The sequence below is a fragment of the Candida parapsilosis genome, contig 005504, assembly GCF_000182765.1.
Source record: "Candida parapsilosis strain CDC317 annotated contig 005504".
Classification (NCBI taxonomy): Eukaryota; Fungi; Ascomycota; class Pichiomycetes; order Serinales; family Debaryomycetaceae; genus Lodderomyces; species Lodderomyces parapsilosis.
This window is the reverse complement of record NW_023503277.1, coordinates 237,307-254,714: the sequence shown is the minus strand read 5'-3', so window position 1 is coordinate 254,714 and position 17,408 is coordinate 237,307. Positions and strand designations below refer to the sequence as shown.

The 17,408-nt window shown below is 38.4% G+C and overlaps 6 protein-coding genes and 1 non-coding gene across 7 annotated transcripts; 6 read left to right on the top strand and 1 right to left on the bottom strand. All coding sequences in view use genetic code 12, as the record gives it.

The window, feature by feature from the left end:
* Positions 1–1,683: 1,683 nt before the first annotated feature.
* On the top strand, positions 1,684–3,840 carry CPAR2_600930 (uncharacterized protein; the record flags this gene model as incomplete). The annotated part of the gene is made up of 1 exon (XM_036812578.1): positions 1,684–3,840. The coding sequence occupies one exon, from the start codon at positions 1,684–1,686 to the stop codon at positions 3,838–3,840; it is 2,157 nt and encodes a 718-aa protein (XP_036662862.1).
* A 734-nt stretch (positions 3,841–4,574) lies between these two features.
* CPAR2_600920 (uncharacterized protein) lies at positions 4,575–6,668 on the top strand (the record flags this gene model as incomplete). The annotated part of the gene is made up of 1 exon (XM_036812566.1): positions 4,575–6,668. One exon carries the CDS (start codon positions 4,575–4,577, stop codon positions 6,666–6,668), a length of 2,094 nt encoding a protein of 697 aa, XP_036662861.1.
* Positions 6,669–9,588: 2,920 nt separating this feature from the next.
* CPAR2_600910 (uncharacterized protein) lies at positions 9,589–10,560 on the top strand (the record flags this gene model as incomplete). Its single annotated transcript, XM_036812555.1, has 1 exon — positions 9,589–10,560. One exon carries the CDS (start codon positions 9,589–9,591, stop codon positions 10,558–10,560), a length of 972 nt encoding a protein of 323 aa, XP_036662860.1.
* Positions 10,561–11,135: 575 nt separating this feature from the next.
* Positions 11,136–12,263, top strand: CPAR2_600900 (uncharacterized protein; the record flags this gene model as incomplete). Its single annotated transcript, XM_036812544.1, has 1 exon — positions 11,136–12,263. The coding sequence occupies one exon, from the start codon at positions 11,136–11,138 to the stop codon at positions 12,261–12,263; it is 1,128 nt and encodes a 375-aa protein (XP_036662859.1).
* A 263-nt stretch (positions 12,264–12,526) lies between these two features.
* CPAR2_600890 (L-methionine (R)-S-oxide reductase) lies at positions 12,527–13,138 on the bottom strand (the record flags this gene model as incomplete). The annotated part of the gene is made up of 1 exon (XM_036812533.1): positions 12,527–13,138. The coding sequence occupies one exon, from the start codon at positions 13,136–13,138 to the stop codon at positions 12,527–12,529; it is 612 nt and encodes a 203-aa protein (XP_036662858.1).
* Positions 13,139–13,817: 679 nt separating this feature from the next.
* CPAR2_600880 (uncharacterized protein) lies at positions 13,818–16,340 on the top strand (the record flags this gene model as incomplete). Its single annotated transcript, XM_036812522.1, has 1 exon — positions 13,818–16,340. The coding sequence occupies one exon, from the start codon at positions 13,818–13,820 to the stop codon at positions 16,338–16,340; it is 2,523 nt and encodes an 840-aa protein (XP_036662857.1).
* Positions 16,341–17,318: 978 nt separating this feature from the next.
* On the top strand, positions 17,319–17,391 carry CPAR2_t_cp_Ala(UGC)_65. Its single transcript has one exon. It is a non-coding gene; the product is annotated as a tRNA-Ala (tRNA).
* The last annotated feature ends 17 nt before the right edge of the window (positions 17,392–17,408 follow it).

The window sequence follows — 17,408 nt, the reverse complement described above, 5'->3', positions numbered from 1 at the left end:
GGTAGTATTCTTAATTAACATTGTGTCTTAGCTAAAACCTTCTTTGACACAACCATAAAAAACGATTGACAACTTTTTCTTTTTTTATTCCTTGTCAGGAGGAATGGAATGGAATGGAACGAAATGGCTGTTGAAGAAAAAGAAAAAAACAGAAAATGAATGACCACAATTTTATGGTTTAAATAAAAAAAAAAAAATGGTTTCATTACACAAAACACAATAAACTTCACATACCAACAATGGAACACATATGTATATATATACATATATATGTTTCACTGTTTATGTCATTTTGTAAACTTTTGTGTAACTATATACAACCAACACCACCACCATTATAGGCAACACCACATACTCGTTGAAACATATACAATACAACCACAAATATGGGTTAACCATAGATATAACCATTCAAAAGTGGTAAGATGTCACGTCATTTTCTATTGTGTCTCTTCTTAATCACTTTTGAGTTGCTTTAAGGTTAGGGAGAGAGCGAGAGAGTGAGAGAAGGGGGGGGGGGGAAGAGTAAATACTACTTCTGTCCAGTGATTTTGATCACATGATATACTTTGAACAGCAGTTGATTGAGATTTTTTACACACTGTCCCCCTTCGTCTAAACGTCTATACATATCATATATCGAATATAGAATATTACTCAATTTAGTAATAGAATATAATAATACAGGACGTTAGATTATATTAGCGAATGGGGTGTGTTAGTGTGTATGTTAGTGTGTTAGTGTTAGTGTATGTTAGTGTGTTAGTGGGTGTGGATTGGTGTAAGTGGGTGTGTTAGTGTGTTGTACTGTATAGAAAAATAAAAAATTAAAAACAGATAACCTTAAAATTGTCTTACGTTATTTTAAAAAGACTAAAGTATTAAATTGCATTAAAGAAAAAAAAAAAATAAAATAAAAAAAAGAATTTGTGAATGCGGCATAGGGTGAATAAAAAGATGATCATTTTAATTTGATTAGCAGCAGAAACGAGTAAAAGAGGAATTGGTAGCATCAAGTTAACGGACACACTAAATATTTAAGCCATATAAATGTGTATATATATACTTGTATATGTATATATATATATATACAAGTTAAATTCCTTCTTGTGCTTCAATTGATGGAATATAAATCATAACCTTTTGATACTTAGTGAAACACAGCATCAAAGTTCACCAATTTGTAACTCAAGAATCTCAACATTCTCATATACTGTTACCCATTACTACTATACATCATACTTTTTTTTTTAGTATATTAATTTTTGTTTTTTTTTTGTAAACAGAAACAGACAGCAGAAACCAACAACAAAAAAGTGCTGACCTTCCACAGAAACAGAAATCCATATTACACTAAGACACAATACACTCACACTCACTCACACAAACCATTTTGAAAAATATATAAAAACATCACCAAGTTCTCCTCCCCCCCATACAACCCATATCACATCATATACCCACGCAATACAATATATATACATATACATATATATATATACACACACAAAGTATATGATACAACACCAGTATATATAACAACAGATAACAATCCTTTTTTTTTTTTATTTTTTACAAACAATTGAAGAAGAAATAAAGGTGTTTTTTTCATTTTACACGACTCAGTACTACTACATTGATATATATGATCACAGAGCAATCTATATTCATTGAATCACACAAATGTCCAGATTAAATGTCCATTTCAACATATTTAGTAACCTGTCATCATCAATTTATCAAGATACTGATGTAAAAAGTGGCAATTCTATGAAACAAACGGAAGGTCAGAAGAAACAACAACAACAACAACAACAACAAGAAACAACACAGCCACAGGAACAGGAACAACCACAAACACAAACAAAAACACACGATCAACAACACGACAATTCAAATAGAGAAGCCACGTCTATTATTGCTCCTGCTGCTGCTGCTGCTGCTGCATCACATCTGTATGATAACTCTATCACTCATAGTGAAGATAACAAAACCACCCAAGAAAAGCTGACTTCACATCCTCAAGCACATCATCGTACCACCTACCATTTCCATCTACCAGGATACAAATCGTCATCATCATCATCATCATCACCACCACCGCCATTGAGTAGTGGTAGTGGTACTGTCGCTACTGAGGCAACTACTGCGACTACTGCGACTACTGCAACTACCGCAGCAGCTGAAATGGGATCGGCTCGTAACACAAACTCATCAAACCCTACTTTACAGCAACCACAGCCTCAGTCTCCCAAGTCACAACAGCTTTCTAATCACCACCACCAACAACATCAGCAACCCACTTCTGCCTCCCCTAACAAGGATGAGAGATTCCATAAACTTGTCAAGAAAACAATCAACAAGTTGAAGTTGTCGCCAGCTGTACCGACTGTTGCTCCCACAAGTCCAGAAATCATTGACAAACAAGAGCAACTGCAACTGCAACTGCAACTGCAACTGCAATTGCAACCAGAACAACAAGCCAAGAGCCACGCCCACTCAAACTCAAACCATCAAGGTCAATCACCTTCTCAACAAAATCATCATCATCTTGCTACACCACTTACTCGGTCACGTTACAATTCGGTTGCTTCTTGTAACTCGTCCTCAAGTGATATCTTTGAAAGATCTGTCACCAATGGTAGTTCAATCCTCACTTTTACAAATCCTGAAACACCGTTCCACCATAATATAGAAAACTACACTAGTCCAATATTAGACACGACTGCAGAAATCTTGGTTAATCCAAACATTCAATTAGATCAAGTCAAGTTAAATTGTTATTGTGATGGTGATATCACATCATTACCTTCATGCGTCTCGTTCAAGGGAAGAGACTCCTTCTTCAATCCAAAGTATAACAACAATAACAACGACAACAACAACAACAACAACAACAATGGTAATGGATGTAACAATGCCGAATGCAAGTTCAAGCCAAATAACCAATCAACTCTGAGCTTATCATCAGCACCAGCTCCTGTGCCTGGTTCATCGAATGCAGTTTCACCAACTTTAAGACCAAGAGCAAGAAGCATAATCTCGCAACTGATAATTTCAACGTTGGATAACTCAAAACACCACAATAACTCCAACAGCAATGGTAACTCACATCTTAGCAAAGTTAAATCTACTACATCTGCTAGTGGCATCTCCTTCTTATCTAGACCTCAAATGGCTAATTTAAGATCTTCCAGCTTTGCTGGAAATACTAGTCTTTTACGTAATAAAACCATCCCTGATGGTTCTGTTTCAAGTGCAACTACAAATACTCCTAATTTGGGAAAAAATATTGTAATCACTAGGAAATCGTCACCCAAATTGGCAAGCTTAGTTACACGGTCGCAATCGGGTGCTAATTTAGCAACTTCACCCACATCACCAATATCCCACAATTCAACGTCGTCCAAAAGTAAATCCTCGCCTTCAGCTTCAGCTTCGCAACCCAAATATTCTCATTCTTCCTCATCCAATACTCATCCAACTATTAGTCAACCACCAGTTATTGATTTCTACTCATTTGCTGATATGTGCACTCACGAAGATGAAGAGCTTGAACAAGGAGTTGCAGAAGAATATGAGAGAGTGCAACAAGATGAAGATAATCGCCACGGCGACGTTGACGATGACGGTGAAAACGAAGAAATCGACCCCTTGGATGAAACCAATATTCAAGAGTTTGGTTTCAATAGTATCAGCAGTAGTGGAAGCGGTATGATTAGTGCTGGTGGTCGCGATGGATCTATGTCTACTGGCGATACGATGTTCATTAGAGAGATTCCAGTTAGAAGAGGTAGTTATGCTACAATCAATGCTAAAGATTATATAGGTGTTTTATAAGGTAAATACTGTGAGGAGGGGAGTTTTAAATGCTTTTCCTTTGTTGCTGCTATTATCATGATTTAATTGCTTTAGCTTTGCTATCTGTTGTAGTGTGGTGATCTTACTTTGTTGTCATTTTGGCAATACTGCCACTAGTTTACCTCCGTTTTGATGCCTTTTGCCTTGTTGATCAAGAAAACAAGCACCCGGTCACATTTTTACAAAAGCTTCCAACAACGAAATGCATTATCTTCAACTGTTGAGTGTAGATTCAACCTCCAAAATAAATTGGAAACGGATTTGAGTGTAGATGCTCGTGCATAAATGTACAATTTTCTTATCTGGGTGCAAAAATTTAGTTTCTCTCCTCGGTACAAACACAAACCACACACGCATAATTTACTATAACACGCTGGAGACACAGATAGTTGGTGTAATAGAGTGATACGGCAGCACACATATGCGTCGAAATAGCACCAAGGCTAACAATTTACATCTGATGCATTTCTGCTCGTAAGCATATACACTTCAACCTACAACTTTCCCTTCTTATATTCCTAATTATCTCTCCTCATGCATTTCACTATACTGTTGCAAAAACTCTGATATGCTCAAATTTGATACACCATAGAGAAATCCAAGTTCAAATTACAAAATCCATAAACTATATCCCACTTCTTCTTCTTCTTCATCAACATTATTCCCCTTCCTTTATCCACAATAGTCGATTTGACATAATACGCGCAATAAAAATGTCTCCCTTAGTCAACTTAGTTACTCCAGAACAGTTGTATTCCCTTATTGACTGGAAGAACGTGGATATTCAAATCACCATTCCTGGTTATGATCCATCTTTGGGTTTCTTGTTAAGTAGCCCAGCCTTTGTTCCATTACAACCACCACCAACAACCACCACCGAGAACAAAGCAACCGAATCGACAAACCATTTAGATTCTCAAGATGAAGTTGAGCATGAATCTACTGAACCATCATCACTTTCTACGCCACCAGTTGCAACCACTGATAACGTCAGCATTCAGAGCCAAATGAGCCCATCAAATCAACAGACCTTAAAGTCAAACACCGATCATCTCCATTTGGATCAAAACATGAGACAAACTGAATTATGTCCATTTGAAAACATGTTCTCTGAAGAGGATCCTCAGTATGCCAGTTTCCTTGAAGGTTATGTCGATGATAGTTTGAATAACAAAGTTGAGAATGAATCAGCAATCAAGGAGTCATTTTACGAAGGTATGAATCGTGATTGTTGGTTGAAAGTTGATAAATCTGATTTGTATGAGCAACGTAAAACACCTCGTTACATTTATGGCAGGTTTAACACAATCGGATATGCCAGAGATTCCGCAAGAGCTGTCAATTATACCAATTACACCATTAATCTTGAATGCATGGATACAAACAATGAGAGAAACTGCAGCCAGAAGTTTGCTACCATATTTGATTTTCAACACCTTGTAAGCAGTTACCACCACCACCACCACCTCAATCAAGATGAGAAAGCCAGTTGTGTTCCTGTGAAGAAAAATGAACAAACCGGTACTGAATTGGCTCCAGACTACAGATATGACATTGACAACTACTGCATTTCAAGAGACACTTCATCTATTTACTCGGGTGAGTATGCTGCTTATGATAGAATACAAGCACTTCGTGTATCGGGAGAGATTTCTAAGGTAAACAGTGCAGAAATTGACTATAAGATGAATGGTAGCCTCAATGAACGCCAAGCTGTTGCTAACAATTTAGAAATCACATCCTGGGCTCATGAAAATTTGGCATACCAAAATGATGAAAGTCAACCTCGATCAAGTAAAAGCTCCCTAGAGCATACTGAAACCGAAAATGAATCCAGTGTGACCATCCTCCCTGAACCTGTTGTTGCTGTTAATTCTGCTGCTGGTGCTGCTGATGCTGTATCCGCTGTTGTGACCACAGAAATTGTCATTGACCATGAATTTGAAGTCAACGGAAATGCAAACATTGATGAGTTGTTGAACGGCAATGATACCACTGATGCGTTTACACCTGGTCAAGCTAGTGAGAGAGAAGAAGCTGCTACTGTCACTGCAATCGACCAACAACAAGATGATCCAAATGAGACGGTGCAATCGCCTAATGATGGACAGCAGATGAATGACGTACCTGAAGAGGAACAGATGAATGAAAATGTACACGTACCTGAAGAGTCAACTGAGACACCAACAGAAGAAGTTATCGGTTATATGAATCCTCGTGACAAGGTTAGGTTTATGGAACCAGTGGATATTAACCCATTGTATGCATGGTACTTTATTCCAGGAGACACATTCCAAGCACCTTTGATCCCAGGACTTAGAATTGCACAGCTTGTTCCTGATGGAGTTAGAGTCATTCCTGTTCCAGAGGTGCAACCACTTCAATATTTGGAATCTGGTACATCTGCAATTGTTGATGAGAAACGAGTTTTGGCAAAAAGAAAAGTGAGATTTGTCAACGAATTACACAAGAGAATTGAGACAGAGAAGGAGATTACTGATCTAGAAGGGTTAATTTTACACGATAAACAGCCTACAGATGTTGTGCGCGTGGAACGAAAGCACAGGAAACCATTTGCTTTTGTTAAACGGGTTTTGAAGAAGTTGAAGTTGAAAAAACGCCCTAAGATGAAGAGTACTGAGGGACTTAGGTCAGCTATGAAGAAACAAAACCCTAGCACAAAGGCTGAAGACGGGACCGGTTTAAGGAGGTACAAATCTTGCATCACATTGGATAGTCCAGAGCTAGATGGTGATGAGGAACGTCCCAAGATTTTTCAACGTGTGAACCGACCCCAGTCTGCTTAATGATTCATTGACAAATATGACAGTGGCAATGACAGTGGCAATGGCAGTGTTTTGGAGTAAAAATCACAACTTGACTTTTATGATATGCCAAGAAGATGGATTGGTTGCAACTTGGAAAACTACTTTGACGGTGCTTTAATCAGCACGCGATTCTCGGAATTGTCGTCAAAGAATTCCTCTTTCCTGGGTGTGATTTTTGATATTACTTTGTTTCAGAAACAGCTATGAAAATTTTGAACCTCGATTAGAAGCAGCTGCTTTGTTCCGAGTTGTGTGATGGGTGCTAGTCCGGCCAGCTAGTGTCCAGAGCCAATGACGGATTATTGCAGTTGGCGGAAGAGGGGACAAGAGTTTGAAGGTTGTTGAGAGTAATGATGAAAATATGTCGGTGTGTTGAAAGTCTATGAAGATGATCTCATGTGTGAGGAAGGTTGCGGTACTTGGTGATGTTTGCTGATGCAGTTTTGTTGCTGCTGGTAACTTTGTCAGTTTTGTTTTTTATGTTTTCATGATTTGACATCTTTTTTTTTACATTCCTAGGGAAGCTCGGTGTTGAAAATGGACCAGGTTGTAGATGATAATCTCTTTGCCGATTCTTCTTGCTCTCTAACTATTGGCTTTTTTCTAAATGAACTACAGGATGTAGTTGGTGATTCAGCCACACAGGGTTTTATGGCTTTTGAGTCTCTTTTAGTGGCGGACGGACAAAAGAAAAAGTGTGATCTTAAACTTAATAATTTAATGCGAGAGGTCACTTGATAACGTTTAATGAATAAAGTTGAAAGCTATACTCGAAGTTGGCTGAAAACCACTTTCCAGTGTATATGATCCAAAGGAACGAGTTTCTAAACTTTGCAAGCAATACAAAACAATTTCCTGTCTTTCTGTACTGCTGTTGTCACAAAGCTAAAATAACTCAAGTGTACTACACGTGCAAAATGATACCTCATTTGTGTGGACAAGGTGTGCAACAAGTACTAACTGAATAGTTGCATAGCTTTTCATTGTAGGGATAAACACCAAAGCTTCTAGAACTGAAAGAAAACGGGGGGTCATTGCTAGCAACGATGGGAAAGTGGGGAAGAAAAGTCATGCAAAATTGAATCAGAATGGAAGAATTTGCCCCTATTATAGAAATATTACCTGTGAAAGAAGTGAGGGGTACCCCTATAAGAGAGGGAGAATGAAGTTATTGGTCAGGCAAGTTTACGATAATCACAAATCTCCAATTGACAACCGTTGGAAACCGTTTTAAGGCTATAAACATAAAAGAAACAAACACAAAAATTAGAGAATGCAAAATTGAGTAAAGTGGTCTACCCTCAATGGACACTCCCCAAGCACCTCATTATACTTGTAAAGCTTTGATTGCATATTGTATACCATCATGAGTAATGTGAACTTGTCTTCCAAATTTACAGTCCATTCACGTTCATTACCCTAGTTTATGAGTCTACAGTAACTAAACTTTTTCTAAATTATGTCACCACCCCTTAAAGTAAGAATTTAGACACAAAAATAAAACACAATCACAATTTGTTGGTACTTTGTTACAAACAACTCTCTCATTACACTTGAATACGCTTATCCTACCTCTTCTACTTGTAGACTGTTCACAACCAAAACAAAAATATCACATGCATTTTTACAATTACCCCATACAATAGATGCTTACTACTTCTACTAACTTTAATTGTTTCCATCTCGATTTCTTTTTTTATTATTGGTGTTAGCAAAATCGAATATAAATATGAAGGAGATTTACCTTTCTTTACGATCTTTAATTGTCACTTTATAGATTAGTTTTGGCGAATCTTGGAAGTGCTTTTGAGTTTTTGCGCCCTATGTAACACTTTTAATTTGCAAAGTTCACAAGAACCACCTCTTGCCAAGAGGATATGGTCTTTTCAACGTAACCATCAAAGAATGTTCTTTGTTGGTTGCATTATGGGTCTGAAGTTTTCTTGTGACGCTTTTGGTGAGGTGGCTTTTGCCATAATATTTTTGAATAAAGATTGTTCACAAGATTTTCGAATTGTGTCGTTCCCGCTTTTCTTGCTTCCTGTTAGCCAATGGAATTGCAACACCATTAAAACAGATTCTTGAGATGAATTAGAAGAAATCATACCTTGGACTTTAGAATCAGTATACATCAATTTATTGTTATACCCTCTACTGCAGATTGGCTTTTTCTCATATTTCTTTTTCTTAAAGGCAAACGTCAATAGTTTACAAAAGCCGATATTTCGAAGTTGTATGCTACTCGGATTGAAGAGATTGGAGAGGAACCATATATTCTTAAAGGATAGTATTAGAATGCTTTTGAGCTCATTTCTTGTTGCTGATTATAGCTCATGCTAATTGAACGGTTATTTTAAGGCGATAAACCAATGGTAGTTGTCGCCACAATTTCAGGTTACATCAAAAGCTGCTATTGACACCAACCAGTGGCTTCTTCTCTCTGATATATTGATTCGGACTTTTCAATTAAAGTAGATGCGCTTCAATCAACCGTTCCATCAGTAGTTTCGAAATACAATAACCGATTAGAAGGAGTGGGGGGGCTCAATACAACATAGAATGCACTCAAACAAACTTTATTGCATCAAATTTAACCCACAGCTTCTTTACTCCAAGAATCGTTGTATAAAGTATCTTACATCACAAGAGGATCAGTGCTAGCTTTCTGTAATAAAAAGTGATTAGCTACACAGAAGCGGTGGCAACGACACGGAATCTAGCTGAACAAAGAAGGTCACTTGAATATCTAAAGTCAAGGACTCCCTCGTATTTCGAATGTTGATACATACAATTGTGCTGCCAAAAATTTTTGGTTGTAAAAATTTCTGAAGTAATTGACCTATCCCACTCTTTTTAAATCAATTCAGTCTTTCTCCGTGCCAAAACATCTTCTTCAACCATGTGTTTCAGTTATTTCCGCCAACCTCAATTGGTAATCGTGTATCCTAATAATCCCATTCGCATTGATTTCGACATAATCTATCAGTGCATAATACCCATTGAATTCAAATTGAAAGTTGCATACTTCAAATACAAACGAAATAAAGACCGTCAGATAAAGAATAGGATAATATATTGTAATGGTGTTGGAATAAGACGGCTGCCTTTACGTATCCGTAATAAGGAATTTCACTTGATGTTATACTGTTGTTTGTTTCCTATGTGCACACAGGTTTTACTAGTTGGAGACGATTCCATTTGTGGGGTAAATGAGTGTCTAAAACATTTGGAAAGTGATGATGAATGCCACGGTATCTGCCAAGAGGAAGAAGATGGCAATTTTGATGACAATTTTGATGAAACCATTGACAGAATTCTTGACAACATCGTATCCAGTAACTTGTATTTGAACAAGGTTGGTAACGGTTACACATTGGTAAAAGGTAATAAAGACGTTGACGAAGCTGTCCAGACACCACTTAAATTAAATGTTGAGAAAGTTAGTGAGATTAAACTCCGAAGTGGCGAATGCCATCCCGATGCCAAGGAAGATACTGAATCCACTAATGGTGATTACGTATATGTCGGAAGTGAAGAAGAGTTAGCTGGCACCAATGGAAAGGAATTAGCAGGTATGACTGTTGATGTTCCAGCTCGTGAAGGTGAAAAACGTGCTGATAGCATTGTCCAAAATGAAAGAAAGAGTAATAAACCACAGGAAGCCAAAGTAGTTGGCATTGTTGAAGATCGAGATATTGTAGGCTCAGAAGGCCGAGAATGGAACCATGTGTTGAGATCAGAGCACGAAAGCTCTGATGAGGAAACCATGAACTTTATTGAACAAATGATGGCTAATCGAGAAACCAAAACGAAGAAGAAGAAAAAGACAAAGAAATATTACTACTTCAAAAATAAAGAGCAAGTGAAATGATGATTGGATAGCAATTTTCGTTGTCTGATGCAATAAACTTGGAGCTTCTTGTATTGCTTTGTACTTGTTTTGCCAAATGAAATAACCAAAATGTAACACCCAATTCTTTAGAGACAAGAATGTGTACATAGTTTTACCTCTCTTTTCCAAAATGAAGCTCTTTTGCAACCACCACCACTGGTCGTGCAAAACACAACCAAATGATTGTGTCGCTCTTTACTTTTACACGACACTCATCAAAGAGAGAAAAAGTGTTGGCGAAAAAAAAAAAAATTTGAAGAGAAAAATCACCAACAAACACTTGTCGAATCTTAGTCAAAGCCAAAGAAGGATATCGAGTTATCATAAACCTGGGACATCCATCTTATCCAAATACATCTCCAATCACATTCTTCACCATCCAATCATTGATCAATTTGATCTTCCACAACCAATAACACAGTTGACTCTTTCACTTCCCCCCCCCCCCACACACACATACACATACAAAAAATAAAAATCTTCACCGCATTTTCAAGGTCACCAAATTAAAACTTATCCCCAATCTTTAACTTTTATCGACATCTCCAAGCACTATGACGGAATCATTGTTTGACACCAATTTCACTTCTGAAAACGAACCCAAGTTAACTGGTAACCAGTCCGCCACTGAAACCCAATCACATCCTGAGGGTCATGCTATTGCATCTACAGGAAGCAATACAAACAATACTGGCAATACCAATGCCAACACAGCTGCTGCTGTCTCTGTCAATAGTACTGAAGCTCATGCTGCAAGTTCTGACCATGTCGCCGCCACCGATGCTGCTTCATCACAGGAACATCACGACCATGATGATGGGTATGATCATTCTACTTCATTACCCTCATTGGATGACAACACCAACGCCGATGCATTGATAAATTACCGTGTTTTGGTATCAGCCAAAGAAGCTGGTTGTTTGATTGGACAAAATGGGAAAGTTATTGATTCAATTAGAGAAGAAACAAACACCAAAGCAGGAATTTCTCGATTGATTGCTGGTACCCACGAGCGTATCTTGACTGTTTCCGGTAAATTGGACGATTGTGCCAAGGCTTTGAGTTATTTTGCTCAAGCATTACTTGGATCATCAATTGAAACTTACAACTATTTTCCATTAAAACAATTGAGCTCGACTCCGTGTGTTGAACATGAGACAACAATTTTAAGATTATTGATCCCTAATAGTCAAATGGGCACATTAATTGGTGCCAAGGGTGCAAGAATTCAACAAATTCAACACAATTTCGGTATTTCCATGATTGCTTCTAAATCGTTTTTACCTGGGTCTAACGAAAGATTAGTGGAATTGCAAGGAACGGTGGATGACTTGTATGACGCATTGAGAATTATTTCACGTTGCTTAATTGAAGATTTCTCATCGAGCGTTGGCACCACTACCTACTACGTTCCCAAGAGTCATCAGTCAACAAGAAAGTCTACTGCAACGATCAGCTTCCCTAATGATATGGTTGGAGCTTTAATCGGCAAGAATGGATCAAGAATCCAAGGGGTGAGGAAAGTCAGTGGAGCCATGATTGGAATTGGCGAAGCTGTTGAAGGTTCAGATGAGCGAGTATTCACTATAACTGGTACCCAACAAGCCGTGGAAAAAGCTAAACTGTTGTTGTATCACAATTTGGAAAGGGAAGAGCAAAGGAGAGCTGAAGCAACTGAATAGAAGTGGTGAGGGTGTTGTTGTTGTTGTTGTTGTGTCTAGTCCATCGCTCTGACACTTTTTCAATTGTATTTATAACACCTTCCGCAATGAGCTTTAAAGTGTGGAAGATATTCACACGTGTATACTTACCTATAAATAGCTAATTTGGCATTATTTTTTTTTTTATATAATCTACCTAGTCTATTAATATATGTATTATTCCATTACAAGATTACCGTACGAATCATGCTGAAACATAGGGCCATTTCAGCAATGTCCTTCCATTAGAAACTCTTGCTTAGTAATTTGGCCAATTGTTCTAAATACTCTTTATCAATGTCGTCAAACCCGTTAAGATCCAAGCAATCCAAATCAATGACTCCCACCACCACTGACGACAGCGTCTTCTCAACAGACTCAGGCATGTTGACTTTGATAGGTACAACAATCTCTGACTTTGTTTCACCATCGCATGCTATATGACCAGGGAACTCATCAATATTAGGTACAACTTGAGTTTCAGCTGTCGATGCCGCAGTTCCGCAAACCCCCTTACCCCACTGTATTGATTGGCATGCAACTTTTCCATGAAATGGACCTAGAATGAGTAGCTTTGGGGTGGAAGACGTACCTTCAGTTTCAATGGAGTTATGGTCGTTGCCGATTTTGACATTGCTGATTTGATATTGATGATCAATGTAGAACCCAGACCAGTTCACATTAATACCAAGTGAATGATATGCATGCCATAAGAGTGATGCGCAGTTAGATAAGTTGGAGATCAAGTACGGAGTTTCGAGAGCAGTATATGCATCAAGAACCTGTTGAAGCGTTTCTCGTTTAGAACTGGATGAAGACGAATTCGAAAAGTTGGTATAGTCAGCGTGGTGCACCATTGTCAAGGTCTATGGATGTCAAATGGGGTTGGTGGTTGCAGTTATAGTTGCACTTGCTGGTGGTTTCGTTGTTTAAGCTTTTGCTATAGATGTTATGTAAAAGTTATTAGAAATTCTTTTCAATTTCTCCGATCTGGTGGGTTTTTAACACTCGTTGCATGTAAAAAACTGTGGTTGCATCTTGCACTGACTGAACAATTCATAGCACCGTACTGATGCGCCTCTCGTGTACAAAACGAGGTTCATCCCATGCTGTTTGAGATGAGAGGTTATCATTCCAGTGAAAGGTATCAATAACAATGGAACTGCAAATGAGGGCTTGCTTACTGATCAAATATTTGTTCAATCTTTTATGCACGAGAGACGTGCTTTTTCCACCAGTTCAGGATTATTTGGTACCTCCGTCTTTACTTTTTTTTTGTCTTGAAACTGCTTTTTCTCTACAAATATGGAGCAGCTCTGTTGGAATGACTTGCAATTTTGGTGTTTTATCTAACCGAAATACTTTTGGTAGCGTCGTCTAGACAACGTTACAAAGCGCAACCGACACCAAAAGTGAATGATTAGATCGGGTTATTTGTAGTAGACTACGTCACAGAACAAATTACGTATACAATATTAACGGTTTTACTACGATTTGAAGCTGGCACAATCACTTCTCGAACTATTCGCCACCCAAATGGATGGATTCGAGGAATTTCTTGCAGTACGAGGTGTCCAGCGATCATTGATTAGTCAACAAAACACAACAAGATATGATCATGTGAGGTACAGACCTCAGGGAAGGGACACTTTTGACCTGTCCGAAGACGAATACATGGATGAAGGCGAGATGATTCAGAATATTTCCAATGACAACGAAGTTCAAGCAGATGGATTTAACACGGAATCTGAAGATGGATTTAACCCGGAATCTGAAGATGGATTTGATACAGTGGGAATGTGGAGTGAGGAAAATCGAACTGATGATCGTTCAGACAATGGAGATGGGTATGTACTGGTAATTCTTCCGCAACTTGCAAATCATGACACTTTAGTGGAACATCCTATGGCAAGTATGGAAACAGAAGATTTCGCAAGTCGGTTCGGAGTGGGAACAAACGTGGGTGAAGTTAGCAACCCGGAGCAAAGATTGAGGATACATGAAGATGAAATTCTGGAGGATTTCGATCTGCATTTTAATGCCATTAACTTCACCTCCTCTGGTATAAGTAGATCTACCATATCTCGTCTTGGTCAAATTGATCGCAACTACAAGTATACAGAGAAACCCCTGTCAAGTGTGAAATTCAAATATCCTATCTTACATGATAAAGCAAACTTTATTTACTCCCCGCCAGTACGCAAACTTGACAGGGACAGCAGCTATCAGGTTAAAATTGAACGTGATCGAAACGAGTTTCTACTACAACAAGCTCCAGCAGAAAAGTTTCACAATGGATTGAAATTAAGGGCAATCGGAGAAACAACATTGACCCCAATGAAAGACTGTATGAGGTATAGGAATAATTTAAGTTGCATATTTTCCCAAGACAGTGATTACCTTGTTATTGGTGTTGGGTCTTGGCTAAATATATATGACTTTGATCCAATAAAAAATTTGCCAAATGGAAAACCTCGTTTACGATTTGACACCAAACCTTCATTTTCGTCAACTACGGACCAAGTAGTTTCCACGTGGCCGCATTTCCCACATGGTATAAATTTTATCAGAAGTTGTCAGTTCCTTGGCAAGACTGTTGTTTGCGCATGTGTTGACGATGGACGTTTGTTAATATGGTTTGCCGAACGATTTATTGAACAAATGAAACCACTTGATCCTTCAGGAGAGAGAGACGATTTCAGAAATTTAGCTATATCACCAGATTTCAAGTTGAGGTTAAGTGCTTCAGTATGGGGACTTGATATAAGGGAAAACATCATTGTTGCTTCAGACAACTCGCAAAGTGTTGTTTTGTTGTTCTATCATGAGTTGGACGGGAGGTTTTATCATGTAAAATCACAACAAGTGTTACATAATGTTCCCAGTGTATCCATAGTAAAGTACACGGAGGAAACCATCCACGTTGCTTGTGCCTCCATTTCTGGAGAACTAATAATTTTTGAGTTCCATTTTGTACTCAATGCGGGACCATTGGACAAGTCAGCTTTGGATTTTTTCACAAATGGAAGGGTATACTACACAGATCCCTTGATTGAGTCCTTGGAGTATGGTAACGGAGATGACGATGTGTATCGTCGTCACCGGAATCATGATCTATACGATGATTTGATCAGTCGCGGGAATAACGTCTTCAAAAGAGTTTGCTTTCAAGAGCCTTTGATTGTGTCACGTTGTGTTTTGAACGAGGATTGCTGGACGGTCCAACCTTTCCATCACAATTGGTTTCTACCGGTTGGGTCATTGCAATCGGTTTTCGGTGATTGCGAAATTGACGATGAAAAGGAGCAATCACGAATTATAGCAGAAAGTGCAATCTTGAAAGGGAAACGTGGTCACAAGTCACACGAGGAGAGAATTGATGACAGTGAGAGTGATGGGATCATTGGTAATCAAACAAGTCTTGGTGTTGCTGCAAAGTACCAATTTTACAAATCAGAGTCTATAGATTTCAATGGTGTTGCAGATCCTACTATTCGGATCCCGCCAGTTGCTAAAATGACAAACATCAGTGATGAATATAAACGAATTCACAGAGACTTTATACTTTACGAAAAGAGGCGAAACCTTGTTGACGATTTCTTGGTTGTGACTACATCAAAGAAAGCTGCGTTGTTCAAATATCCATCCTTGTATTGTCCTTGCGCTACTAATCCGTTGTTCAACTTGGATTTGGGGCGGAAGCAAGATAGTTGTTATTCAAATAGACTTTCTATTTCAGCTGTGATACCAGAATTGTCATGCTTTATTGCCGTTTCCCAGCAAGGTATGGTGACGATTATGAGATTATGCACATACAGAGGGGTATATGGAATGAGGCAAGAACATGTTTTCCCCAATGCTTTTAGGATGGCAGTTGCTGAAACTGGTGATTATAGAAGCATTGTTGGATTGAGTGTACGAGAAAAAGGTAGTCAAGAAGGTGCCAATAATGGGGATTGCGATTGTGGCATTGTTGGAGGTGAGAAGAACAGTCCGTCGTTTTTGCTTCATATATTATATGACGATGGTACCCTTTTTGGTTATGATTTAAAAGAGTAGCCAAAGGTAATTGGACTGTACCAGATATGTTGTAATAAAAGCATGGGGAGCTAAAATGTGTTATATGTGTGTGTATGATGACGTGTTGTGTGTTGTTAGGTGTTGTTGTGATAAGAGTGTGGAGTCTAGTGAGGTTGTATGTATGTGTGCAGACGTCTTGTGTGTAGGGAGGTCATATGTGCGAATAGTGACGTCTTGTGTGTAGCGTTGTGTTATTTGCGAGATTAACACATGTAAGTGAGGGGATGTATAACTTGCGTGACTAACACATAAGAGTGGAGACCATTAAAGAGAGTCGGTTTATAAATATGTAGCAATCTTTGGATTATCTAGGTGTGAATAGGTTTCTAGTTAAGTGAAATAACTTAGTTAACAATAAGATAAACATTTGTGCAGGCGTTGCCATCATGAGCAAGAGCCAACGATATTGTCTGAACCTATCTTTTCAAGTTTGTTGATACGTTTCAATCGGTGTTTAGTACATAATAATGGAACCAAACAAGTGCTTTTTTATATTCAGATATCCCCTAAGGGAATCAAAGAGCACAATCTCGGTCTTTCTTGTCACTCCAGTGAAAAGCCAACCAAACCCAATCTCCAATTCCTTCTTTAGGATAAACTGCTAGTTGACATGTACAAACGTTTGTTCGTTATTTTCTATTCTAGTTGATAATCCATAAGCGGTAACTCCACAGAGCTTTATTAGGCTGGATGATAAACACTAACGGTCCTTTCTACTTTACCTTTTAGCTCCTTTTAATAACAACGAAGTTCCATTGCTAAACACCAGGTGTTTATTTGACTGTTATGAATTCTATCGTCTAATCAATTAGTGAGTGACTATGGGGATTGCTGAACTGTCGTGATAGGGGGTTTGCCAAATTTGACCAACTGTCAACGCTATGAATATCATCCCAAAAGCACGTGATTAATGTTAAGTGACATGTAATTTCATGCATTCACAATAGCTTGTAAAATGGGCGTGTGGCGTAGTTGGTAGCGCGTCTGCCTTGCAAGCAGAAGGTCATGAGTTCGACTCTCATCTCGTCCAAACATAAATTTTGAAGG